The sequence below is a fragment of the Pseudopodoces humilis genome, chromosome 9, assembly GCF_049639895.1.
Source record: "Pseudopodoces humilis isolate 2021_Gansu_Grassland_sample_001 chromosome 9, ASM4963989v1, whole genome shotgun sequence".
NCBI lineage: Eukaryota > Metazoa > Chordata > Aves > Passeriformes > Paridae > Pseudopodoces > Pseudopodoces humilis.
This window is the reverse complement of record NC_142208.1, coordinates 32577933-32598655: the sequence shown is the minus strand read 5'-3', so window position 1 is coordinate 32598655 and position 20723 is coordinate 32577933. Positions and strand designations below refer to the sequence as shown.

Genomic DNA, 20723 nt, shown 5'->3' with positions numbered 1-20723 from the left:
TCATCAAGTCCAACACTGCCAGGGTCTTTTCAGCTGTTCCTGGTACTGAGGTCATGGTGTCAGTAGTAACACTGCCTTCCTGAAGAGATAATCACATCAGCATCTTCAGTATTCCAACAGTAACAGAAGAAAGAGCCGTGATAATCCTTCCAGTGACACTGTGCTAGCATTCCAGAAAGTGGAGTGGAGATTCACAGGTATTTTGAGCTGTTACTACAATCTGAGAAAACAGAATTTTTCACTGTGCACATGAAGGGTCAAAATTCAACAGTGCAATGCTGCTTGTGAGAGCAGAGAAGAGTAAACCTTGTCCAGCTCACAAGTACAGCAAAGTTGGCACTGACTTTCAGAGCAGTTTCTCCTGTCCTCTCACAGAGGCTGTGAAAACACACCCTGGTGAAACTTCAACAAGTTCAGTGGATATGTCTCCATGTTTTATCCAGATCATGTAACGAAAAAAGCAGCTGCTGTGTGCAGACTCGAGTAATTCTGGTGCTTTAAACTCTTATTTGCCCTGATTGGGTGACAGGACTGCTTTCCCAAAGTCAGCTTCATGGAGTGAATTGTTCCAAATCCATAGAAATCACATCAAGTGTATGTGAGATATAAAACAACCTGAAGTCATAGCAGGAAAAGCTCCCTTGAGATAATTATGTCAGCAGTTACATGTAATACTAATGTTTATGATGAGTTCACCTATTAAGTTCTATTTTCTCTTGACTGTGGCTTGGTGAATCCCTCTGATGGGCTTTCATGAGCCAGCCTTTAGCAGCTGCACCTCCAGGGCTCTCCATCTGTATGTTTAATTTCAGTCCCTGTGCCCTGCTGATTTTCCAGCTCGGTTCTTGTCCCCTGCCCAGGATTTTGTCACAGCCTTGGTGACCCCATGAGCACTCCCCAGCTCCCCTTGGCTCTGGGGACATGCCTCGGTGACCAGCTCTGGTGTTCCTGTGTGGGTGGGGTGCTGACAGCTCTCCCAGGGACAGATTGGTGCTGTCACAAGTTTGTTTGACAGCAGTGTCAGCGCTGATGCTGTTCTGCTGTGGGTCTGGTTTGTCTCGGGCTCCTCTGCCCAAGCCTCTGTGACTCTCTGGGAGGAGCAGGTCACTGCCACCCCCAGGGACAGCTCCTCTGCTCACTCTGCACTCTCAGAGGGTGCTGAGGGGAGGACACAACCTGCCCTGCACAGTGGGGCCCACTGGGGATGCTCAGAAGAGGAAGAAAAACTTTTTAACCTCCATGGAAGGGACTTGAAATCAAATGAGCCAAATCCTTCTGGAAAAGGTGACTTCCAATGAATTTCAGCAGCTGCTGCAGTAGATTACTCACACTTACTCATCACAGTTCGGGTTTGTGTGTTTGGCCCGTGCACAATGATTTATTGCAATGAGAATGGTTGGGAGGGGGTCATGTTGGGGTCATCAGGCTCCTTGTCCCTCCACTTGTGCCCCTCCCAAACCAGTGTCCCTTCCCTTGGCCACCTCTCTGTGGTCTTGTGAGCAGTGAGACCCTTCAGACTATAAACATTCTCTCAGCTGTGGACACGAGTGGCAGCGTTTGTTTGCTGCTTACTCTCAGGGCTTTTCATTTTCCTGTATTTTAACATTCACAAAGAGAGGCGCTGCCTGTAAAGTCTGGATTTTTCTCCTCAAACACACGACTGATTTACAAAGGTGAGGTTGGTACAAAAAGGAATGGAAAATTAAGAATGCCACGAGAAGAGGTTCAGAAGAAAAGGCAACACAGCTTGGTTGTGTTCAGCAGATATAGAGGATCTGGTGCAGAAAGAATTTTAAACTTATGCAGATCTTGTTGCAAAGAGTGGCCCAAAATGAGGGGTGTGAAGGCCAAAATGTTTGGGGCAGAGGATGTCTCTGACCCTGGCACCTGTAGGCATTGCTGGCTGAATATACAACAGCAAAAAGAAACATCTGCAGCTGGCACCAGATTTTCTTGAAAGTCATAAAACTCTTGTAAAACCCTGGCTGTAAGTTGTGGGTGTTGGGTTGGAAAGGTATTTGTAACCCCAACTCCTGTTTATTGAGTAAAGCTTTGAAAAATCTGTGCTGAATTCAGTTCAAGCAAGTGAAATTCTGGCTCTGAGCTTTTCTCCTTAGGGCCTCCAAAGAGATGGATTTCACAGCACTACATTCATTTCAGTCAGCTAGGAGCAATTTTAAAAATTAAGCATTCGAATATTTCAATTATTAAAAAAAGTACCCTTGCTGGCTAGTCAATCTTCATCTCCTAAATCATATTTATTTTAATTAGTTTGCAAAACTTGCTGGGCTACCTGTGGTTAGTCTGGGCATTTTTTTGCCTTGGCTTATTTGGAAGCTGTTTGGCAGTGGGTGATTTAAAATTTTATCAGCATAAATATTATTATAGAATATTAATATTAATGGTTTTACATTTAATTGCATGAGAGTACAAATTAATTTTTCAAGTAGAAAGCCATTTAACTGACAGCATGCTGATTCTGTTGCATGAGTACAATTTAGTATAAGGCTTGTCCAGCATTTTTCTGGTATAGAGATTTTGCTATATCAAGTATTTTGGCATGTCAATTTATTTGTTATAGCTGGGTACACATTTATTTGCCTGACTGGTTCTATTTTATATTAATTTTAGGGGTTTGTATTGCAGATAAATCAGGTTAGCCTGACAGCAGAAGAATAAAATGCTCAGTTGGAGCCAGGTCCATTGTAGATGATGTTCATGGGAGCTCTGCTGGTGTTTGCTGGTCTCATTCCAAGAATGTCAGAGAATCATGGAATAGTTTGGGTTAGAAGGGACATTAAAAGTCATCCTGTTCCAATCCCCTGCCATAGACACCTTCCCCTGTCCCAGGCTGCTCCAGCCCCAATGTCCAGCCTGGCCTTGGGCACTTCCAGGGATCCAGGGGCAGCCACAGCTGCTCTGGGAAATCTGTGCCACACTCACAGGGAACAATTCCTTCCCAGTATCCCATCCAGCCCTGCCCTCTGGCAGTGGGAGCCATTCCCTGTGTCCTGTCCCTCCATCCCCTGTCCCCAGTCCCTCTCCAGCTCTCCTCTCCCCTTCAGGCCCTGGAAGTTGCTCTAAGATTCAATCCAGAGCCTTCTCCAGTCTGAGAAGCCCCAGTTCTCTCCTTTCCAGATAGGAAGGTGCTTCATCCCGTCAGTCTTCATTGTGGACCATCTCTGGGCTTGAGCTTCTGCTCACCAGCACCTCAAATCACCTGTTTACCTCAAATCCCATGTGGAAAGTGTGGGTGGAAAATGCCACAATGTGGAAAATCGTCCTCAGAGATGAGGATCAAAGCGTTAGATTTATTTCACTTGTTGCCGGTTCAGCTTTCCATGGTTGAGAAGCTTGGCCTTAAAAAATTCCATGCAGCAGATGCTGCTCAAACAGAATAAACCCAAACAGTCCCAATTCTCAGCTGATCCTCTGCCTGCTGGAGCCTGGGCAGGAAAAAAGCCTGGCACCCCTCCACTGCTTCCCATTCAGCATTCATTGTGTGCTCTCCTGAGCTGGGGTTCAGCCTCGGGTCCAACACACAGAAATCAGGAGATTGTACCAGGGAAGGCACAGCTGGAAGATGTTTTGTTGCTCTGGTGCTGCCCGTGCTCTTTTTGCCTGTGCTCAGTAGCCTGATGCCGTGGTTAGATAAGGAAAAGCTGATTATTGGGACAGGAACCTGCCAAAGCTGTAGGAGATCTGCTTCTAATTCTCTGCTTTGATTCAGGTTTACTCTCTCTGTCCCTGGGCAAGTTATTTAATCCCTCAGCTTTTCTTTTTGGATGAAAATGGAAAAGCAGGACATTTCCGTGCATCACAAGAAACTGAATTTGGAATTGAAGGTGTTCAAATCAGCTTTGTCTAAGGCCAGTGCATTACAGATAAAAATCAAGTAATTAGTAATAATTCAAAAATGCACCACATTAAGTGAATTTGAGTCATATTTTGATTTTTGCATTTGCTATCTCTAGAAGGAATTGCCTAATATTGTCAGTGGGAACTGAGATTTTTCAGACAGGCTGCTTCTGAGGAGATAAGGCTGCCATAAATTTTGAAAGGGATTATTTAAAAGGGATGCACCTGAATCCAAAGGATCCCTTTCTAATCTGTACCTTGTGATCTTTTTCCAGCATGGAGGAAATTTGTGAGGCAGAAGTGGCTCTTGGTGGCAGAGGGTGATGAACTTGGGGTGATGTAACCCCAAACCCTGGTGGGTTGTCACGCCATGGCTTCTGTATTGCCTTGCCTTCTGCCAAGAAAGAGCTCGATAATTAATGCACTCTTTTTTTATTGCTAGCCTAGGACTTCTCCAAAATTCTGTCTCCTCAGCTCTTTAAACCCAACAAATATCTGTATTTTTTTCTTAGGGGTGCAATGGTAAGATTGTGCTGGGAGATTTTATAGAGTGAAACCCAAAGAGCTTCTCTGAAACAGCAGCAGGGACATTCTGAGTCTTGGAAAACATTACAGCTCTCTTTCAGCCTTCCTTAGACAGCTTTATTGTTCAGTGGTGATGGGCCCTGAAAAGACTGGATGTGACAGAAATCCCTGTCTGCAAATCCCAAACCCGAGGAGATGGATCTTGGTGTCACCAGGTAATCACACAGACAAATTTCCCCAATACTTCTCCTAGCACAAGGCTTTGCTCCAGTTGCCGTGTTCCTCTGATGTATTGCTACAAAAAACCTTTAGATTTCTGTGCCTACATGAATAAACCAGGTGTTTATGGAACACCCAGATCCTGGGAAGTGCTGCAAACAGGCTGGAGCATGTGCAACACATCCAGTTGCTTCCTGGGGTTAGCAGCCCTCCCGTACCACACAGGGCTGGGAAAGCTGCAGCTCTTGGGAAGGTTTAGTGAATTGGATGTTCTTGTGCTGGTCTGGAGCTGTAGAAGTGTCTGGGATTCAGATACTCAGTCAAAGCCCTGAGCATTAGGCTGTGCCAGTTTTTTTCCAGATGCTCAGACCACAAGAACACGCAGAGTTCCCCTTCCCCAGCATGGGGGATGTGGCTTTTAGGGAGAAGGTGCCATTTCTCAGGGGAGTCTGAATTTACAGGAGGCTTCTTAGTATGATCAGAAGTTGTTTTTATTATGGCATTGGGGGAAAAAGGGGGAAGGATTTAAGCCCCTGGAGGCAGCTTTGCATGTAGTGCCAGCGACAGAAGGATCTGATCCCCTGTGATGTTTTTATTCTGCTTCTTCCTTACAGGCAAACACAATTAATGGTGTATGGTGTGTACCTTCATACATTGCACTGATTTACCTCATCCATGAGCCTCTGAGGTCCTTCTGTCCTGCCAGTGTCCAAGACTGGATTCAGTGCATTAGGATTTTTATTGCATTCTGCCTCTCCATAGCACGTTACTTGTTGCCACTCAAGATGAAAAATGTGCAGGACTACTTGGATATGTTTTCCTCTGGAAGAAGCTGGAACTCTTGTAATGGCAGGGAGTGAGAAAATCAAAATATTTTAAATAAAAGTCCCAGCTTAGAAATGTTACTGTGACAGCACCATTTTCTCATGCCAGTAAAGCGAGATTGTTCTTTTAAAACTTCCTATATGTGCCATGATTTTCTTACAAAAGTCTGTTACAGAGTCTGTCCACGACTGTCGTGGTTTTATGTCACTTTAGGACTCTGAATTTCTTCTGCAGATGTTGAGCAATGAAAATGGATGTATTGTTTGCCCCCCTAATCTGATCTGTGCAGTTGAAGTGAAAAAAGTTCTGCAGTACTTCAGAAGCAATGATGTTATTTGGTTTGTGGCATTTGCCTCTTTTGGTCACTTAACCTGATTTTGAGAAATGGCCAAGAACAGTAAAAAAACCATTTATGCGAAACCCATCCAAAACCCCCAGCAAAATGAGCAAGGAAATAAAGAAAAACCCAACAAAATGCGCAGTATAGTTTTATGTGCACTGAGTATGTACTCTGCCACCAGCACCGTCCTTCAAACCCAGGAGTTCTGCTCTCAAGATTATCATTTGCTAGTAATTCAAAAAAAGCTGTTTTCCTCTTTTTAGAGTTTTGCTGTTGGCCATTTTATAGAATGGTCTGGGCTGGAAGGGACCTTAAAGCTCATCCCATTCCCACCCCTGCCAGGGCAGGGACACCTTCCCCTGTCCCAGGCTGCTCCAAGCCCTGTCCAACCTGGCCTTGGGCACTTCCAGGGATCCAGGGGCAGCCCCAGCTTCCCTGGGCACCCTGTGAAAGGCCCTCCCCACCTTCACAACCAAGAATTTCTTCCCAATATCTGATCCAATCCTACTTTCTTTCATCGCCCGTGTCCTTGCACTCTATGTCCTTGTCACAAGTCCCTCTCCTTCCTTTTTGTCAGCTCCTTTATTTGACAGAAGTAAATCAGCCTTTCTTCAACTTAAGAATACAGAGAAGCTGAGGGAAGAAAGTTCTTTGCAAGAGTCAGGAGAAACTTATCCAACATGCTGAAGTCACTGTTTATTTTGTTGTGTGTCATTTATCATTTTACAGCCAAATTCTAGAGACGCCAGCACGGCACTTCTCAGCTCTCCAGTAAATCTCCTACCCCAGGAGCCCTTCCTCTGAAAGGCAGACAATTAGGATTTTCAGAGTGCTGCTAACTTGTTACAGTTGTTTACCAAATACTAAAGTTGTGTGCATTACAAGTGATAGATGTACCCTTCTTTTCATTGCCATAACAAAAAGTTGTCTGCTTGGCAATAGTCAAGATTTTTCCGTTTAATCTAACATGAATGGCAAAATCTATTCACTGAAGGAGGCTGGTGAAAGAGTTGCAAAGGACTGGTTTAGTGTCTAAAACAGAGCTGGGTTTGTTCAGTTGCTTTTTTGTTTTTTTGGGCGTTTTTTGTGGTTTTTTTTCAAAATCTCATTTTTTTTTAATTTTGGAAGCATTACTATAGAATGTCCAGAAGTGATTTTTCAAATCCTACTAAATATTTACCTCATTTTTTGTTTTCAGATGTGTAAAAAAACTCAGTTGTCTGTTTTGTACAATTCTTGGAGAACTGAGGCTGATGGTTTTACTCCTGTTCCATCCTTATCCCTCTTTGGTCTTCATTAGAAGCCTGACTCTCTTTAGTGAGCCCATAAAGGCTGATTTCTCCCTTTAAACACAGGCACAGTGGTTTCAGCGTGGCTGGGTGTGTTCATAGGTACTTTGCTATTATTAGTTGATTTTACAAGAAAAAACAAAACAAATCAAAGTTGTATTTGTACAGGAGCAGTACAAGGGCAAGTTCTTAGGTGTGTCTGTCCTTCCAGGTATTCCTGATCTCCAATTTTTATGCTTTGCTGCTTGTCCAATACCTGCCCCAAAGGCCCCTTTTCTTCTCCCCTGTGCCAAGAGCTTTACTAACACTGGTTTCACTCCCGTTTGACTGTAGCTTAGCTAAGAACCTGTGCTGAGGAAGAACACATAAATACAGAATTTAATCCACCTGGACTGACTTCAGATGTTCAAAGGTACAAATGTTTCTCCAAGCCACAGCTCTCCTCCAGGTTCCTGCCTACTGAAACCAGGTGTTAAGGGAAAAAATAAGTCACTGCTGCTCTTTCTGAGTAGCAAATGTGAGAGGAGAGTTGGGCATTGCCTCCTCCAGCCTTCTCCACCCCTGTGCACACATTTCCACAGGTAATGCCCGAGCAGGGTCAAACTCCACAGCTCTAATCCAGAATATGGGGAGCAGCATTTTACATTTCCTCATCTTCTTCCTTAAGACAAGGCGTAACTGAAGTATTTGACTTCTTTAGATGGAAGAGGGTTTTGCTGTAAATCAGATCACATTAGAAAAATCAGCCTATTGGGGATGGATCAGGATATTGTAGGAGTGCAGTAGTCCTGTGATCAATTGTCTCTCTGTCCCTAGCTCTTGCTAATACAAGAATAACTGCAAGCACCAGTTATTCTTCTATTGAAAGAAATGGAAATTTTGCTGGTTGAAATTCACAGATGTTTCATCCTTGAGGATTTATTACTTTTTTCCCATCCTCTCTGATAATAAGAGCAGAACTAATAAATGTTCTGCAGCTGAAAAGATGATCTTTGAACACTGCATAAATCTCTTCTAGATAAGCCATTTATCCCAAACTCTGCATATCAAAGGAGAGGAGAGCAGCAAGTCTCTCACCTCCTGGAATCCCAGAACACTGTCTCACCAGGATTTTGCTTCTGTGTGCTAGGCTTTTTGAATAGTCTGTTGAATCCAGATTGGCATGACTTTGCCAAATGGGATTTCCACTGCTAGCAGCCTTATAAGCTTGATTATATTAAATAATGTGCAGTCATTTTAAGTTGTGAAAAGTAACTTATTCTCTTTTTCAAGGAGTAACTGGGTGACCTCGTACAGAGTGCTGGTGAGCAATGACAGCCACGCGTGGACTGCTGTCAGAAACGAGTCTGGAGATGTGGTGAGTAGAGTGAAACATGTTTTGTGAGGAAGAGCAGAGGTGGGAAAGCAGGGTCTGGCCACAGTTCAGTCAGTGGCAGCACCTCTCGGTGGTCCCGTAGATTTCAAGAGCAAATCCCAAGGTACAGACCCCGAATTGTCCAGGGGGAATGGGGGGATCGCCATCCTCGAAGGGCAGTTCTGGCCTGTGCCACCATCAGCCTGGGCCTGACAGGTGATTTTACACTTCTGTTACCCAAACCACCAAGAGACAGTCTGAAGCACTGGTGTTGCCATTTCCCCCTGTTTGGCTGCCCAGATTTTTGAGGGGAACAGCGAGAAGGAGATCCCAGTGCTGAACCTGCTGCCGGTGCCGCTGGTGGCGCGTTACATCCGCATCAACCCCCGCTCCTGGTTCCAGGAAGGCAGCATCTGCATGAGGCTGGAAATCCTGGGCTGTCCCTTGCCAGGTAAGAGCCTTTATTAGTTAATGTTGGCGTGGCTGCCTGTGGAAATACTCAAAAATTTCATTTCCTTTGCGTATCTTTGCTTTTGGTGTAGTATTTATCTTTAGTTAGGGCTACGCAAAAAAGAAGCAGAAATATCTGCCCAAGCCCACAGCCAGCACCAGGATAACTTTTGATGTGCAACCCATAGAATCTGGAAGTGCCTTTATTAATAAAACAAGATTGCATGGATGATCTTACAAGATTTTCTTTGTTGTTTGGGTTTAAATGCAGTGCAATAAATCTTCCTAAGTGCACATGTACAATGGAGACAACAGGATTGTGTAATGGGACAGGCACTTGCAGATGTCTCAAGCTTCTAAGGCAAGAAATAACAATTATATAGCCTGATTTTTAATGTTTTTTGGTTTTGGGGTTTTTTTTCATTATATAGGCCATAGAACTTCCCTGAAATATTTTGAAGGCAAATCCTGTTGCTGAACTAGTGCTTAGCTTGTCAGGAGGAAGGAGGAGAGTTTGGGCTGTAAAGAATTTCTAGGATATTTCAAGTGTTATTAAATTCAGCATCATCCCTGGTAAATCAGGGAAGTTGTCCTATGATATGCAAGGCCACTTAAAAAAAGAAACCCAAAACCATTCAGTCCTGTTAATTCTGCCAAAGCCATGATTCTGCCAGGCACATTGTGAATAGTCTTGTGGTAGATTTATATTTTCATTTCTGTGTGTACATGTATATAAATATTTTTGAAAATATGTTTTCTCAAATATTTTATTAATTACTACTCATTCCACACCTCTAATCTGCTTTTTTTCTTTGTTTGTTTGTTTTCTTTGATCTCAGATTCTGGCACCATGGGGATTTTTTTTTTCTTTTTTGCAGAGGTCTGTGAGTAGTGTTTTAATATTAGAGCCAGAAAAAAACTGCCTTTCCAGAGCCTTTCATCACTGCTTTTACTGCTCCTGCCTCTGTTCAGAACTTGCTGCCTCCAGTTTCTCTGGTGATGTAGAATCTTCACATGCCAAGCAGACACAGCTTGATTTTTGTCCTTTAGATGTTTAAACACTCAGGGGAAGAAAAAAAAAGAAAAAAGCAGAACTAAAACTGTTTGGGGCATGGAAGGGATAATTCTCTGCCAAAGAGAAGTGTGGGGCAAGCATTGTCATAAAATTCAGATGTGCTATCATGAAACACTGAAATTTAGCAGCACACAGACAACTGCTGCCAGTGGGTAAAAAGTACGTCCTGGACTTGATGGCAGTGACCAGAGGTGTCCTGTGCATGTGAATTTCTCCGTTTTCAGGAGGATTCTGGTTTCTTTTAGCTGTGGGTTTAGGACACTGCACCTCTGTGGGTTGCTTGTTTCCCATTGTGATGGGCAATTCCACAGACAGTATTTCCCCTCAGCTTTTGAAAGGACTCTCAGAGAGCAGTGATTTATCCCAAATTCCTGTGTGGAACTGCTCTCTATAAACCAGGGGGTGAGGCTGAAGGAAAAGGAACCTTTATCGAGCACCATGACTTTTTACTGACACACAGAGGTCTCCAGGGAATAACAGAGATGACACCCAAACTGTTTGGTAGGGCAAATTGTAGGGAAATTCTCATGATCCCTTTCTCCCCCCTAAAACTGCATATAAACAGGAAAAGGCAAAAATGTCAGTATTTGGAAAGGTGATTTTTGTTAAGTGCAGCAGTTTTTTACCCTGGATTTTTACTGGCTTTACACCCATTCAGGGCCAAATTCTGCTTGGCAGCGCTGGCGTTTGTTACCCTTCACTTCACGGGTCTGTGTCAGTGGGTGAAGCTGGGAACACATCTCCACTTTCAGCACTGTCCTGCTGAGTGCTCTTCCAGCTTTTCACAGATCTCGGATTCACATGGAAACAGCATCAGTGCATCCCCCTGGTAGTCATTTATTGAGTTAATTGCCCGCAGTGGCTGATTCAGTATATTCCTGAAAGAAAATACCAGAATCATTCATTGAGAAACACAATGGGAATGGGGTGTGTTCATTCAAAATGTAATTGGACTGAAGAATTAATAGGTTTTGATAAGTGCTGACCCATCTTTTTAGCTCAGAAAGAGCTGGCATTTCTTTCTCCTTGCTCATTTCGTTCATCGCACGCGAGGCACCCGGAACAAAGCTGTTCCTCAGGTTCCAGAGGCCTCTCCATGCACGTTTTCTTCCTGCAGGACGGGACATTCTTTTGCAGCTCCCTCTGAGTGGATTCCTCACCCTTTTTTTGGTGTCATTTTGCTCATTCCAAGTTAACTATCCAGGTGGTTTGGCCGTGGGAGCAGCGACTTGGACAGCGCTGCTCTAACGCTCTGTGTTGAGTGTGGGACTGGAGATCACGGGCTCTTCTTTTCTTCTTTTCTTCTTTTCTGACAGCTTTTTATTTTGTCCATAAAAACAACCAATTTTCCTAAATTCACCAGCATCAGGAGGTGGAGCTCTGTTAGCTCACACAACTTTAGCCTTTCCAAAGCCTGGGGCGCAGGGAAATACCCCAACAGCTGAAGGAGGTTGGAAGGAAAGAATCCCATTTTTCATAACTGTAAATTTCTTTTCATGTCTTCTGGACTTGTAATTTTAGGGTTTATGCCTTTATTAATCCCTGAATATATGAAACCATTTGCATTCAGTCTGTGATCTGTATCAGCTTCCCATCAATCAAGCTCACAAGGGAGGGTAGTAAAGGAATAAGGAGAAAGGATAAAAGAAAAAGAAAAAAGCCTGAATAAGATTGGTATTCTAGGGGAGATTGTAGCCCTGTCAGAATGAGAGGGAAATGGTTTAAGGCAGCTAGAACCCATTCCTGTGGGTAGGGCTCTGTCCATAAAACCCACTGCATGTGGTAGATGCACTAAAAATTGGATAAATTGTGATAAAACACTATTTGGACAACTGGAACAGAGAAGTTACTGCTTATCTAAGCAGTACTGTATAAGATAATTGTAATTTTTATCAGTGAAATCCTTATATTTTATCCATAACATAATTTTTTTTTTCTATTTTAGGCTAGTTTGGACAAATAATCTTTTCTAGACTGTTAAGAGTAGCTCTAAAAAAGAAAAATAAAAAAAATAAAAAAAATAATAAAAGCTGTGTTGTCCAACTATGTCAGTTCTATCTTTGGGCAACAGAAGGGATGTGCTGTTTCACCAAAGAAAGACATTTATCCGTGGAGGAAAGATGCCAGAAAATCCTACCTATAGCAACAATCAGTGCTGCAATGTCTGAAAAAAGAGGGCAAAAAGAGGACAAAAACCACAAGCATTTAATTCCCTCTCCACTTTCCAAAAATGCTGGTATTTACATACAGGGAGAGTGACACACACAGTCTTTTGCAATTGCCTCAGAGGGATGGATGTGCTTTCCTGGCTTTCTCTTTCTCAAACCTAAGGAAGGTCAAAATGGAATTGCATGTGATCAAAGCACCCAGAGATTGGAGAGCGAAAATTAGTTTGAGTTCTTCATGCATTTATTTATATTGTAGGGTATTCAAGGCAAGAGGCAATTATTTTAATGGAATAAATTTGTGATGAAATTTAATTTTTAATAGTTCTTATATAGAAAACTACCACTGGTACCATGATTATGCCATTACTTTGAACCCAAGAAAAAAAATGAACTTTAACAGCTCTGTAATGGAGCACTGTGTTTTGCAGTGGCTTCAGTCTTATTTTTATACTTCTCTCTTAGTGCCAGGTTACCTGGTCAAGTCTAGAGTTGTGTTCATTTCTTGATAAAAATGTGACTTTCTACAAGTAGCTTTCATTATAAATGGTCATGTAAGCAGCAGTTCTAAAACCAGCATCTACTTCTGAGAGTAAGAGGAGAAAAGGATCAGTTTCTAGTTGAAAAATATTATTTCATTGCTGGTTTCGTGTGTGATGTTAATGCTCATGAGCAATGCCATGAAATAGATCATGTGGAAAAAAACTTAGGATCACCTGATGTGGCTGCCAGTGGATTTATTTCAAGATTACACATGTGCTGTCTGTAAGATGTTCAATTTAGTGAAGACAAGTCAAATTCACTTAAATTACGCGGAAATTAAAAAAAAAAAATCAGTCATTTGAGAAACTGCCCTTTGGGGTTTTTAAGGCAGTCTGAAAGATTTAGACCAGAATATTCTTTTTATCAAAAACGTCTCCAGATCCCTTGGATTGCCTTCATTGTGCCCTACATTTGAACCACCACTTCTGAGAAGCTGAAACCTCCTGGAAGCATTGGGGCTCCACTGGCTGTAGGGCTGTAATTGGTGAAAATGCCCTTTTTTTTAATCAACCAAACAATTGGTCCTTTCTGGTGCTTTCTAGGGGCAGTTTTCAGAGCCCTCATGCTGTGGAGTCATTGGGCATTGACCCACTTGAAGTTTGGGTGTCCCCAGCACAGGAAGGACATGGAGCTGTTGGAGAAAATCCAGAAGAAGCCTCAGAGATGGTCAGAGGGATGGAGCAGCTCTGCTGTGAGGAAAGGCTGGGAGAACTGGGATTGTCCAGCCTGGAGAGGAGAAGCTTTGGGGTGATGTCATTGTGGTCTTCCAGGACCTGAAGGGAACCTACAGGAAAAATGGAAAGAGACAATTTATAAGGAGCTGGGAGGAGAGGGGGGAATGGCTTTAAGCTGAATGAGGATTGATTTAGATTTGATATTTGGCAGGAATTGTTCCTGGCAGGGTGGGCAGGCCCTGGCACAGGTGCCCAGAGCAGCTGGGGCTGCCCCTGGATCCCTGGCAGTGCCCAAGGCCAGGCTGGACATTGGGGCTGGAGCAGCTGGGACAGGGGAAGGTGTCCCTGCCGTGGCTGGGGTGGGATGGGATGATCTTTAAGGTCCCTTTCAAACCATTCTGTGGCCCTGTGAATCTGATTTAACAGCTTCAGTCACTCATCCATCTTTACAAAGGATGGAAGCATGAAGGCATCAAGGTGCCTCTACCAGCGAACTTCATTACCTCTACTGGTGATGTAAAGACAGATTAGTGGCAGAAAAAGCTAATATATCCCTCTGTAAAAATGTGAGTGCCACAGTTTTGCAGGATCTTTTCTCCTTGGAAGAAAGAGAGACTTTCTCCAGAATTTCTGTGACTAAATCAGTATATTTCCATTACAACTCTTATGTTGTTTGAGTTTCTCAGTCTCTTATTTTCCGTTTTATTAAAAAAAATTAATTTTTGCCCAAGTGGACCCATCCAGCTGTGCACAAGTCTTGTTTGCCTTTCTACATTTTAGCTTTTAATGTTCTAATCTGTATTCCTGCTGCAGCAGAAATCTAGTGATCCAAGCAGGCTACAGCAGAGCCTGGCAGAGTATGAGTGTTAATTCCCTAGGGAACTGTCAAATTGAGCTCTGTTGTTGAGGGAGGGCCAGAGATACAATCATTCTCACTGCACAATTTTTATTTTTTTTTAAAAGTTTCCACCAACTCTACAGCATTCACAGCCATTCCCATGATATTAGTGTTTGATGTATGGAAAAAGAGCCAGGCTTTGAAAGGAAGGGGATTAAAGTATCAGGGGAAAAAATCGGTTGCTGTATATTTTGGCTCGTGGTGATACAGAAAACCTCCAACATCCTGGCAGTTTTATGATGTTTATTTTTACATTTTTACAACGTGGGGATAGTTTTTTCAATTATAAAGATGTTCTGTGGGACATTAAACACATTGTCTCTTTTAAGAAGTGTTTTTTTCTGATTTCCATTTCTTATCCATCAGTATATTAATGAGTAATTTCTACAAAACATGGGTTTTGATGAAACAAGGCTTTTTTTGGACATTTTTCAGTCATATTTGTAGAGCAGCCTTCAACTGACCTTCCAGCATCTCTGCTGTAGATTAGGAAATGGAAGTGGAGACAAGGATGGGTCATGTTACTGTGAAGCTTAATGGAACATGCATGTTTCATTTCATAAATAACTTAAACACTGCAAAAGACCCCCAAAATTTTAAAATTTTATGGGAATGTTTAGTGGTTTTAATGCCAGAAATATGAAATTTTAAAATGTTATAAAGTATTTTGCAGTGTTTTGAGTTTTTGATAACTTCATTAATGATTTGTTGCCGTGGGGTGGTAACTACATGTTTTTCCTACTCAGAATTATTCTTTTTCCCCCCCAAGAAAAGTCACAGCTGACAGGTGATACTGTTTAAAACCATTTCTTTTTTCTCTGGAGACAATGTCTTTCTTTGTGTTGCAATAAGACAGGATGATATTTAGAGTTTTTCATATTTTGCTTTTCCCCCAATAATTTTAAACCGGTGAAAATGATTTTGTGTGAAGGGAAACAATTTTTCATAGAAGCCTGACAACCCCTGGCTTGACAAATGATTACTCAAAATTCCAGACATCCCAGATGTGGCAAGTTAAGGAATGTGTCTGATGTTTTCCAAATTGACTTGTTTGTCTCTGAAAATAAATCATAATAGATTAGGCTTGGAGCTCATTTATCAGGAAGTTCAAAACTGAGCCTTTTGAACAGTTTTGGCCTGTTTGTTTTTGTTGGTTTTTTTTCCAGGTGAGGAGCCTGGAATGTCAAGGAGACAAAAGATTCTTTCCCAACCACATAACCTCCTTTGATACTTCAAAATGAACAAACTATAAACAGTATCCATAAATAAGTGAATATGTACATTTTTAAGTAACAAACACTCTGAATTCCACAGGAACTCTTCTGGAAGATCATTAGGAATGGTTAATGTGCACAGTTATTCCTTTCCATATTTTGCAAGCAGTGCATAGACTTGGAAAATACTCATCAGGAAAACTAAAAGTCCTTGCAATAGTAAATTAATCAAGTGGACACAAAACATTTACTGTGGCTTTTTCCTCTAATTTGATTTTTCTTCCACTCTTTTATCTTGCATCTGACTCATCATTTCCCAATGACTTTTTCTCTCCTCTGCAGCCTAAGGCTGCCCTTCTGCTTTTCTGTTGAAGTTTTGGGGTTTTGTGCAGAGGAGCTGTCTGGAAAGCTGATGCCTCCTTGCTTTTGTTTGGATCTGCATGAACTGATTTGTGCAGTGATTAGAAATGTTTAAAATCAGTTGTTTCTCTGAGTTTTGCTATTGAAAACCTGGTTTAAGTTCACACATGACAGTGGAATTCAGATTTCCATGTTCCTTACGTGCATTGTGTCAAAGCACCTCTATATTTGAAATTCCCAAGCACCTGAAAACTCTTTTATTTCTTTTCTCAGACCCAAACAATTATTACCACAGAAGAAATGAAATGACAACCACTGATAATCTGGACTTTAAACATCACAACTACAAGGAGATGAGGCAGGTAGGCAAAGAGGCTGCTGTGTGATGGAGGGTGGATGGGTGAAGGCTTTTTCAGCCCTAATTCCACCTCTTCAAAATATTATTCAACTCTGTCTTCAATATGTTTTTAAAATGTTTTCCCCGATTCAATCTATTAAAAGAAGCAGTCCAATAAAATTCCCAAAGTCTTGATTTGTACATAAACTAACCTGAAAAAGGTGACAATTCGTGACAGAGGAAGTATTTTCATATAATGTGCTGCACTTTTTCTTCCATTATATTTAAGTGGTGAATGACACTGTGGTTTCTCCTTCTAGAATTGACTCTGATTTAACCATCAGTTTTCTCATATATTTCAGTGGGTTTGGATAATCAGAATAAATCTAGAGTCCAATTCCATATTCACAGTTGTGAAAATCAGCAAAAATTCACTAGAAACAGCAGAAAAAACCCCTCATTTAGTATAATTTTAAATCTACCAGCCTTGTTAATCTTGTTCCTTTAGCTCCAAACAGGCAGCCTTGTTCTTGGCTTTGTTATTGTTTTTAATCTTGCTTCATATCACCACAGACACAAGTGTGGGTTGTCCTGAAGAAATATTTCTGCCCACTTTCTCTTCAAATATAAAGATAATATGTTTGGACTTGATGTGTGTGAATCACTTGCTGTGTGCTGGATTTTCAGTGTATTTATACTGCATGAATCACCACTGGGTTTTATTGAGCAATTGTGTACTGAGTCACACGTTTATTTTGGTAGAGATTTCATGGCCTATATTTCTTAGCTCAAAGATTAGATGAGTAGGAACTCAATTGGCATAATTACTGTCAAGAACAATAAAATAAAATGTATCTATGTTGTCATTGCAGAAAGACAGGTTGGTCAGGTTAGAAATATCTTGGGGGAAAAAAACCCCCACAGCTTTAAACCAGAATGTTCTTGCTCTCTTCATACCAATAGAAAACCTGTGACTGTGGTTGAGAATTGTGAACTGTGTGCTCTCCCAGTTTCTGTTTTCTTCTGTGTAAAAATAGTTAACTTTTTTAGAGCTGATTGGATTTTAATTGCTGGTGGGCAGAATATTGTGGGTTGCATTGCAACAAGTGTTATAGTCCCAAAACTGTTCTCAAAATTTCAGTGCAAAATAGAATAATAACTGCCAGAGTCAATATTTTATTAAAAACAAACAAGCAACAACAACCAAAAACATCCCCAACCCCCAAAATATACATTATTGTCACTTTTCATAGCTACCTCACCACCAAACATGTTAGAAAATGTTTTTTTTGAAGTGATTTATTATCACCACTGAAGGAGGAGGAGATGGTTCTCTGGGCCATGTTGTGGAAGCATTACATTGCATTGCAAAAAGTCAAGTATTTGTGAGAGGGAGGGATATTTTAATAAATAGAATTCTCTGTTTAGGAAGATGAAATTTACAGCTCCAGATTTCTCCTTGTAAAAGAGCATTCAATATTCTTCTTCCAATCAATGGGAACACTCGATGTATCTTGTGTGCAGGATTGTTTTACAGCCCAAAATATTTATTATGTGTTCATTTCTGTGTATATTTTTATATGTATTCATGTGGTACAGGAACCTGTTACATGTTTGATGTGGATATTTGGGTACAACCTTGTCTTTGAGACAACAAACCCAGATCATAGGTGAAATATTTTGCCATTTGTGGGACATGGGAATGAGAAGATCAAAAATGAAATGTGTTCATTTTCAGCATGGTATTTCCATTAACTCCATTGCATTACATTTCACCAAAAGAGTCACAGTAAATGTTACTACAAAGGCTCTAATGCAGGAAAAGTTCTTTGACTCTGAAAATAATCACATGTTTGCAATTAAAGAGATGATGGGGAGTTTACTGAGGCCAATACAAATATTTCCACTGAATGTAATATACTTTGAACTTGGTTCTGTGGGCATTTTTCTCACTATTAATGAGCATTTCCATACTTTCAACGACTTTTCCAAATTGATGTTCCTGCTATCCTGTGAGATACATGCCAGGCACGTCGGGAAAGCTTCTGCACGTGGAAGTTTCAGAGTCAGAAGTTTCTCTGCTGGGTTTCAGAGGCTCACATCTCCTATTTCTCAGCTCGTGGAGCTGCATGGATGCAGGGAAACATCAGCCAGCTCAGTTTCCTTCAACTTGAGGAAGGTGTGAGGAGAGAAATTAGTAAACACAGGTCTGAGTCAGTAACATCATTTATGCAGTAAGGTTTTAGCCTTTAGCTAAAATAGAACTGCTTTTAATGCAATCTCTCTCTCTCTGGTAGAGTGAAAACATTAATATTTCTATTGGGGAAAATGTGGCAACCTGAAAAATAAATGCATTTCTGTGCACTGGCACCCTGGGTCACCTCAAGTCCCTTACCTATAGTACCTCAGAGAGTGTGATTGTTTTAATTACTCTCTGTTATTTTAATTACTCTCCATGGCATAATGCTTTAAAAATGAGATAGCAGAGATATAAATTCATGAGCTAAACATAAAGTTTTTACAGCTAAGAAGTAATCAGAGAAGCAAATGAAGAGTTTGTGCTACAACCAATTTAAAATGAACCAATTTATAGCGGATCTATTTCGATGCTGCATTGTCTAAATATGTTCTTTTTTTTTTTCCCTCTTTTTTTCTTTTTGTTGGCAGCTGATGAAAACTGTGAATAAAATGTGCCCAAATATCACAAGAATTTACAATATTGGGAAAAGCAACCAAGGGCTGAAGCTGTACGCTGTTGAGATTTCTGACAACCCAGGAGAACACGAAGTTGGTTAGGATTTTAATCTTGCCTAAATCTGTTGAAGGGGTGTTGGGATTTTACTTTTCCCCCCACTCCTCTTTCTCTGTATCTGCACTAATTATCACTGATGGAATTATCTTCATGGCAGCAAAGGTTTCAAATGTATGTGGGAGGAACCTCAGCGCTGTATTTCTAAATTGGGAAGAGGAGGGTGAGCACAGATAGAGGACATTTTGAATGTGGGATTGAATTCTTTAATGAGCATTCTTCACAGTAATAAAATAAAAGTGAATTTTAATACTGGAGGGTGGATTTTAGCCATTGGATTGGTGTAGCTATAGATAGAAATTTACCTTTTTTATGTGGGGTGAATGCATTGCAAGCAGGGACAGGTCAAATCTCCAAATAATTTTGAGGTCTGGGGTTCAATTTCCTACCATGATATAACTGTTCAGCACAGAAAGTCATTCAGTCTTTGGTCCTTCTCACTGTAATAGTGCCTGGGACTGTTGGAATAAAGGAATTTTGTGCTTTGCTATATCCATGAATACCCCGATAATGTGTTTAGATTGGTTGTTAGGAAAGTTCTCTTCTAGTAAAGTATTTTTCGTGTTACTTTTAGACCTTCAAAACTGTCAAAATCTACCTCTAACATGCTGAAGTTGTGAGTATAATTAAGGATATGTTTAATCAAAAATGGGTTTTAGAGGTTTTACACAGTGGCTTTAGGTATCACTAATACATAAGCCTGTTCTAAAATAGCAACAGAAAGCAATTTATTTCTCCAAGGTGACACTTTCACCTCTCATCTGTGCAGCTGAGACATTTCTCCAACACTCCTTAAGTGAAACGCTGCTGATGGACAGTGATGCTGTTTGATTTGATTTGATTTGATTTGCTGCTCTGACTACAACTCTGCTCCGTGCTTTTTCCCACAGGGGAGCCAGAATTCCACTACATTGCAGGAGCTCACGGGAATGAAGTGCTGGGACGAGAGCTGATCCTTCTGCTAATGCAGTTCATGTGCCAGGAATACCTGGCTGGGAACCCACGCATCGTGCACCTCATCCAGGACACGAGGATCCACCTGCTGCCCTCAGTGAACCCTGACGGATATGACAAGGCCTATAAAGCGGTAATTAGGATCATGAACACATCAAGGAATTCTTTCCCTTTCCGGTAGATGAACCAAAAATGCTCCTCTTGTCATTATTTTCTTCAGGGGTCACGTTTTACAAGCGGTGGAAATTTAAATAGGAAAAGATGGGCGCGTCAGAGTAAACACAAACCATCTTGGGAAAAAGCTGAAAGGATCAGTATTGGATGTGATGTTGGCTAGCAGGGGAATGTACATGGAAAGGAGGGTCACAGAGACTGCCAGAACAAACCATCCTCAGGTGTTCAGAGCCACGGGAACACCATTATGGAAAACAGAAAATCCATGCAGTCTGTTTCTCACGAGAAACCAAGCTCAGCACGTGAAAATTCGCATTCCTCCGCAGCTGAAATTTAATAGTTTGCCTTTAAGGAGAGCACAGTCTGTTGGGTGTTGTAATAATTCAGTCTGGGTGAAGACAGACAACCAGGAAAAATTGTAGGGGCTGGTCAAATGCACTGGAAAATCTTCTAGAGCAGTCTGCAGAAGACAGAACAGAACAGGAAAGGCAGAATCATAGTCAAGGGAGGGAATGTGTGCTGTCTCCATTGAGAGGTATATTTTGGAAAACCTCAAGTAAATTTTCATGGATTTTCCTTCACCTCATTCAAGATTTCATACAAAATTTTTAAAAAAGCACCAATTATTTAATTCAGTTAATAAATAATTAATCTTTACTT

General features: G+C 41.3%; 1 protein-coding gene across 1 annotated transcript in view; it reads left to right on the top strand.

Moving 5' to 3' along the window:
• CPXM2 (carboxypeptidase X, M14 family member 2) overlaps positions 1-20723 on the top strand; it is a 66023-nt gene that overhangs the window by 32789 nt on the left and 12511 nt on the right. The window contains exons 4-8 of the mRNA XM_014257689.2: positions 8329-8413; positions 8711-8861; positions 16063-16151; positions 18794-18917; positions 19826-20022. Coding sequence (XP_014113164.2) covers positions 8329-8413; positions 8711-8861; positions 16063-16151; positions 18794-18917; positions 19826-20022 — 646 coding nt within the window. The remainder of the gene's footprint in view (positions 1-8328; positions 8414-8710; positions 8862-16062; positions 16152-18793; positions 18918-19825; positions 20023-20723) is intronic.